This window comes from Scomber japonicus, chromosome 1 (assembly GCF_027409825.1).
Source record: "Scomber japonicus isolate fScoJap1 chromosome 1, fScoJap1.pri, whole genome shotgun sequence".
NCBI classification, from domain to species: Eukaryota; Metazoa; Chordata; class Actinopteri; order Scombriformes; family Scombridae; genus Scomber; species Scomber japonicus.
The window spans coordinates 2,698,099-2,705,933 of NC_070578.1; the positions used below are offsets into that span (position 1 = coordinate 2,698,099).

General features: G+C 39.2%; 1 protein-coding gene across 1 annotated transcript in view; it reads right to left on the reverse strand.

Moving 5' to 3' along the window:
• cemip (cell migration inducing hyaluronidase 1) overlaps positions 1-5,984 on the reverse strand; it is a 117,275-nt gene extending 111,291 nt beyond the window's left edge. Inside the window, exon 1 of the mRNA XM_053321159.1 lies at positions 5,821-5,984. Within this exon, the coding sequence (XP_053177134.1) occupies positions 5,821-5,899 (79 nt within the window). The 5' untranslated portion in view covers positions 5,900-5,984. The remainder of the gene's footprint in view (positions 1-5,820) is intronic.
• Positions 5,985-7,835: the final 1,851 nt, after the last annotated feature.

Here is a 7,835-nt window from a genome sequence, read left to right on the forward strand (position 1 = left end):
ATAAGGTTTCGTACCTGGTCCACATTTGTCTGGGGATCAGCTGTTGATTGACTTGGCCATGATTACTTTCATCTGCTTTTTACACTGGTTAATGTATTGTGCATCTGCGACCACTAGGTGGCACAAAAACGCGCATATGAATGAGGTCAACAGGTCAACGTTAAGCAGAATGAAGTATAAGGTCCAGCAAACCCAAAATGAGGATGTAGGGTCAAAGTGGGTTAAAGTAATGAGAGGGGTGGGAAGCACAGACCAACTATTTATTTCTTGTATGAAGATGTGATAGGTATTTTTATTGGTATATGAAATTACCTATATCGGGATATATTTTGGTCATATCATCCGGTCCTACTATGCATCTTTTTTTCTGTAAAAACTTCCTAAACCTATAAAGGAGCATGTAAAAAAAGAGGTAACATTCACTATTGTTTAAGAAAACTTGTCCAGAAAGGAAAAAGATGCACATTCAAATCTCATATTATTATTATTATTACTACAGTATTATTCATCCATTCATGCTGTCTATCATGACTCCTCTATGTTTGAGCCTTTCCATTTAAATGTGGCCCTGTAACTTAACCTCCAATAAAAAGTCAGTCTGCCTGAGATTAGACACTGTGATTAGTAAGATTTGCTTACAGCTTTCAAGAAGTCTGTCTGCAGCTGCAATAAAGCTGCAATAAAAAGAGCTGCTGAGAGAGAAACAGGGATATGTGTTAAGTTTATAGTGCAGGAACTTTTCTAATGCCTTGAGCACTATTCCTCAAACACACACACACATACACACATACACACAGAGCAGGATCATTTGTGGCCTTGCTTGGCGAGATGCCTGTTTGTAAGTCTGCCAAGAGAAGAAGAAATCTGTTTTCCTACATGACATAGAAGCAAACACAAGTCTGCAGTGTGTTTATATTTGAGGTTTTGATTTGACCCAAAGCACTGGTTGTAGGATACAAAATCCCTGAATGAACCTGTCCTGCTGCTCAGGTCGGTGAAGGCAAACATCCCTCACACCAGCTCGTCTGTCTCTCATCCTGGGAAATGAATTTGGGGCAGGAACATCATTTCTCGATAGAAATGTTATCAAGATGTATTTTAATGCTGAAACTATCTTAACCTTTACATACTATTAAAGACTGTAAAGTCAATTCAGACATTTTTTTCTAAACACATTAACCACTTAACACACGCCCCTGTTTTTTATGCTGTTAGCCTAAATGACATGCCCAAGTTGTGAGCAGCACAGATCCCACATAGTTTGAGACTCAGAGATGTGTCTGGTATCATTGGAAAGGAAACACTCTCTCTCTTGTAAAAGTGTCTGTATGATTCTGTGACTTACTGACAAAGAGTGGCAGAGGTTACAATGATGGGGTTGTTTACTCGCCCATAGGTTTGCCTTTACAATGACATGTGTACAGACATTCAGGAACCTCTCAGCAGGATATAGACACAATGAGGCCACACCCACAGGTCTTGGCTTCATGCAGTCAAAATTTGGAGTCAAAAGACCAAAAGATGAATTTTTCTGAATTATTTTTCAACAGGTATGTCCATGCGTTTTCCTCAGGTCCTTTTTGGAGACTCCAAATGGACACTTGGTTACCAAAGCTGTATAACCACAATCAAACACCTATAACTTCACATCCCCTTTGCCTACAATCAAAATCTTGGTCTCTAATGAAAGCTGACGCCATATTATTATTATTATTATTATTATTATTATTATTATTATTATTATTATTATTATTACATATAACCATATATTTTTTGTTTGGCCATATCTATCTATCTATCTATCTGTTTATTTTGCTATAAGTCATATGTCAAGTCGAAGAAGAACCAACCGTGTACCAAAACGCTGTGTGCGTAATGATATATGGTTCAACTCTTTTACACACAGGGCGCACGCCGGTTACGCTTGGAGTTTGTTTATGGACAGCCAAACTTAATAGCTTAGTGTCATACACCGTTGGAAACCTCTGACTATTGGCTAAAAGGTTATCAACTTCATTTCACCGAATATTTCCATAGGCTAGAACAGAAGTCAATCAAAGCCATGTCGTCATTGTTGTCGGTCACATGTCCTCATTGGCTTTGGAGACATGTACTGCTTAAACCTAAACACCGATTGGCTTGTGTGTGGTGTCGTCAGAAGCAGGAGAGGCTCACGGTCGTAAACATCTAGTCACGTGTACTCTGAGATGGACGTGCAGGTCAGGAAATGACGTAAACGGACCGTATATGGTTTGTTATTTGTGTTATTACGTTACGTGTTGGACTAAATACATGTTGACATATTGAGGAAAGTATTCCGGTTTTATGGAAACGGATTTCATATTTCACAAGAATGGATACTTGGCGAGCTCCTGAGTCATAAGATGAACGTTGTGGATAAAGGGAAGACTTTGAAGGTATGTAGGCATTATAGCTTTTCTTACTTAGCTCAGGGGCTAGCCGAGCTAATCGCTAATACTATTACAGCTGTGAGCAACCATATAAGTCGTGAGTGGTCTTGAATGAATCTGGACAATCTAAGCTTTCCAACGATGTACGGCATGAATATATATGTTTAAGGGTTGGTGTTTAAAACATTCAGAAGAAATTGTGGCTACCTCCTAACATCCGTCCCGTTCCGTAGACGGAACAGCGTGTGTTAAGTGGTTAAATAGGTCATAAATGTATTTCTAAAAAAGGTGTAAAAAGCATTTCAACCATTTAGATTTGAATTGTGGAGCTAGGCTTCACAAACTGTGTTTCAAGATTCAGGATTTAGTGGGCGGGTCTGAAAATCACCTGCTGCTGTAAATACATTCAGCACACACTACTACTACTACTACAGTCTACAGTCAGCCAGTTAGCTAAGTTAGCCGCCGAGCTAGCTGCTGAGTTAGCCACTGATCTTGCCGCCGAGCTAGCCGCAGAAAGCTCTAAGACATAGCGTCCATATTTCTGGTAGAGGTGGTGACTTTGATTGACAGGTGACACTTGGTAGGGGGCAGGGTTTCAGCGAACTCAGCAGGCACTCCCACAGTGTTTGGTAGCAGAGAAAGAGGCTGATTTTTGGTGGTGGTTAACAACACACTTTTCTGTGGTATGTCAAACTCAGAACACATATTTATTTTTACTTTACTCAGACTTTAAGGGTCAAATATGACCCATTTTATTTACATTTGACAGCTGTAAAAAATACCATATACACATTACTTTTAGCTGGACTTTTCCTGATGTGACCCTCAGTGTACAAAAATGAAATAAAATAATAAATGCTTTTTTTCTTTGCTTTTTTTGTGCAGCTGATACACATTTTCTATATATGCAAATGTACAAATTTGATCTGTGTTTATTTTAAAAAAAAAAGGTTGTTGTATTCATCACATTCTATCAAATGTTCTACTGGACCATAAAATAGTGATTGTGAATGTCTTTTAATCAAACAGAAGGATTAATCAAACATTTATTGACGACTGATGGGGAATTTATGAATGTGAATTGGTGTGGAGGCAGACTATGAACAGCACATGAGGGTTAAAACATTGCATTTCCACTCAGAATTAAATGAATTGCAGCTTATTTTTCTTCAAATACAGAAACTTGAGAGTCATGTGACCACATTTTAGAATTTTAGAGCCATTATTGTGAAAGTATGTTTTGCAGTGTAGACCAACGTTACACATTTTGATGCAAGCCTGAATTGTGTTGAGATCATGTTGGCCAGTACGACACTGGAAGAAATTGTTTATTACAAATATGTTTTATTGCCTGAATTATGTTCAGTAGCAATTTATTTTTCGTTGGAAGAAGGGCTGTGTTCATGTATTAGGCAATTACTGCCAATAACAAATGTTACAAAAGAGGGGAAAAAAACCACTTGACTAACTAAGCTCACCACTTAATAGGAAATTCAGCCTGTTATCACTTATGTGTCATTGGAGGGAAAATGCTATGGGAGGGTGTTTGTGGAGAAATGGTGTGAGGTGTTGAGGAGCAGTAAAATCTTCACACAGCAGAAATGAGAGAGGCTGCTAAGCTGAATGGGATATGAGGAGGTTAGCTCCAGTAGCAACATTACATGGACAGGTCTGTAAAAAATGGTGATCAGACACCAAATCCACACATAATAATTACACATAAAAAGCAGCCCATGAGCTATTATACATTCAAAGAAAAACCTGAACTTGTCCACACATACGCTCAACTGCAGATTTCTGACTAAAATAATATGCAGTGATGAGTTAGACAGAGAATAACAAGGCAACAGTGAGGTGATTGGAGAGAGAAAGGAAACAGAATGCAGTCATCAGTGGTAGAGCTTATCTTAGTGGTCCACATTCACTAAGTCAGAGAGTACACACATCCCATTAAAGGACAGCACCACCATTATGTTTGTCTTTTTATTCTTATCAATAAATCCTATTAAAGACCAAGCCAACAGAATGTTAGCTACAAAGTACTGTGTTTATCTAAAGCCTGATACAGCTTATTTCTCTGTCATAGGAAGTCCGACTGCAATCAAATTGCATGTTTTTGACAGCAGACACATTTATTCTGTTCATTACTTGGTCTGTGTTGTGCTGGTATTCAATATTTTTCTTTAAAAAAACACATCATTGAGCAATGTTTGCAGTACACAGCTGTTTTAAGAAATTACTTCTGCAACTTCTGCATTTGGTTGTCAGTGGTTGTAAAAGATTAACATCTTCAGTATGAACCAATTGGTGTGGAGCTGAGAGCCACAGACAGAGTAGGGAAGCCAGGAAGCAATGACAGACTAACACATTGTTGGTTTTGGTCTATTCATGGGATTTGTTGAAAGTATGAAAAATTAAGAATATTGCCAGCCTTATCCTTTAATCCTATTTCCATTTCCAGCATTTACAGAGCAACATCATTCATTAGGAGTCATGTTTCTGTCCACCTGCTGAATGTAAGTCCAATATTCACTCTCTTTTAGCTCTTTCTTACTGTCTACCAACTCCTGAGGGAAATATCTGGCTCTTTAGCTGCTAAATGCTCCACATGTTCACCAGCTAGTCTAGAGGCTAACTGTCTGTCTGGTGCTGAGCAGGTACCATACAGTTTATCAGAGCTTTTTAATGGGGGCTGTGGAACTGAAGACTGAGCTGTCAATGAAACATTTACACACTGACCTGAAGAGCCAGATTCTTGAGGAGAAACTGATCAATGTTTTGAAGGGCCTCCAAAGACCTTTCTGTCTTCTCTTCAATAACATATATTATTGACAATACATTTGAAAATGACTGATGTGGCTATTGACTGCATAAAGGGATGACTTGTAATTTCAGTTGGACTTTAAACACAAAGATCCACACTGTTGCGAAAGGTATAATATTTTTCATTACAATAAAAATGTCCTGTATTCTGAAACAAGACTTCACTATCAGTCTCTGGAGAGAAGCTCTTTGTTGGGCAATGTAGGGATGTGACAAGGTGACCGATTTTAAAATCACGTTGAATACATATCTGTATCATATCTGAATGTGAAAGCATTCTTTTGAATATCATTTACCTCCGAAATATTACATTTGTCAAGATAACATATATCCAAGGTTCAATTTTATCAATCACCTGCCACATTTCCTTTTCATTCATGTCTGATTTTCACTTCGATGGCAACAACATCCTGAAATGTGTACACTGAATAATGAGAATCAATTTGATATTACAGTGATATATAGGGTGGTAGAATCTGAATGAACTTGCTGTATTTGAAGTCAGTGTAAAATAGCAAAACAAATGTTCTCAGCCTACCGTTTCTGTGGAAATAAAGACCAGAAAAAGTGTGTTCCAACTCACCTGCTTGGATGCTGGGGAGCAGCAGAGCTGCCAGAAACAGGGCACATGTCTTCATCTCTCTTAACCCACTGCTGACCATCTTCACACCAGGGGCCTTCAAAGGTTGCTACAGACCACCTAGTGAGCTTCAGAGGGGGTTCCAGAGTAGGAAGAGCCAAGTTCACAGTGGGAAGCCACCAAAGCACCTAGAACATCACAATGAAAAGCAGAAGAATCAGCACGACATGTACAACAACAGTGATTGTAAACACTCTCTACAAGAACAAGCATGGCAGGAGGTCTGTCACATCTCTGGACAGTCATGTAGCACACGAGGAGTATTTCACAACACAAGCTTTAGTTGTAGGGTTTAGCTTCATCTTCAATGAGTTTGTGACAGCAGATCCTCTGATATACATGCAGACCATACCACAGCAACATGACACCGGTTTGATACACGGCACTGACAAGAACGAACAGATCAATTCAAATACATTTACTATTTGGAGTTTTGCGTATTGGGTACACAGTTGTAGACAATTCAAACAAACACCGGCACTCAGGTCAATTTTGTTATTTATTGTTGTCGACAATAAAGTAAAAAGATTGGGTTTTGTTTGATTTATTTGATATCTGACCTCAGCTCATCTACAAAAGATTAGCAGCAGAAATACTTTGCACTGGCATGATGGGATTCAGTGTTTAATCAGTTTCAACTTCTGTTTGTCAGTGAACTGGGTTAGGTACCTTTAGTTACTAGTAACCACATCACTTGAAAGCAATCTCTGATTAACAGGTGCTCATCCATTTCTGTCATGTAAAGCAGAACAGACTGAAGGCAGGGCTGCAGAACAATGTCTTATTTGCTTAGACGCGCATGCAAAAACCAAAAGTACAAAGCAGAACAGACCTGACAAAAATACTGACGAGAACTTGCGAAACTAGACAAGAACTGATGAAGACTGACAAGAACTAGACAAATTGAGACAAAGGATCCAACAGAGACTGAACAGAAAGCCAAGACTTCAATAGTGACAGAATTAATGAGTGAATGGGGAACAGGTGACAAGAGACAAGTTCAGGCTGGGAGTTGATTGGCTGAGAGGACACTGGTGACAGGGCAGGGCTGATGAGATTGACATATGACAGGAGTGAAAGCTGGGGAAAAACACTGAGGACAAGGCCTGGCTAACAAAGCAGATACAGGGAAGGTATGGAGTGAAAGTGGAGCTGGTTAGGAGCACATGAACAAGGGAAGAAGGAACCTAAGGAAAACACAGAGTGAACTGAAAATCAAAACCCAGAAAAACATGACATGTCCATTTCAGGGTTGCCAGAACAGTAACAACACTTTAAAATCATAACTATGATCTTGGCAAGAAAATATAAGAGGACAGGATGAAGCTAATTGGTTCAGAGAATGTCTTTGCTATGCTTTTTTTTTTTTTTAAAGATTTTGTTGGCATAGACGCCTTTATTTATCAGTAGATAGACAGGAAACATGGGAGAGAGAGGGGGGTGTGACATGCAGCAAAGGACCTCCGATCGGGATTCGAACCGGGGTCGGCTGCGTATATGGTATGCGCTCTAACCACTCGACCACCTGCGCGCCCCATCTTTGCTATGCTTGATTTTCATATTTAGATGTAAGTTGGTGATGTGAACCTTTGCCTTTGCACTGTGCTCTGTGACAAAGCTGTACTATTAGAGTCTGGTTTTGGTCTAAGGGTGTTTTTCTACTATCTCTTGTCTGTTGCACAGTATATTAAATTGTTTCTTCACACAATAAGAGTTCAGTTGTGTGCTTTGTATGGCCCAGTGTCACAGGTTACTCTCTAGTAGTAGACTGGAAAGGCTGTTCAGCTGTGTGTCTTACAGATACAGAATTCATTAATATAACATGCACTGTTCTTCACTGTCATCAACAAGTGCAGGCAGGCAATGCTAATGTCCCATAGTGTGCACAATCACCATCATCCTGCTTTTATGCATAATGCAGCTTTATGCACAAATGTGAGAAAGTATATGGTTATAGG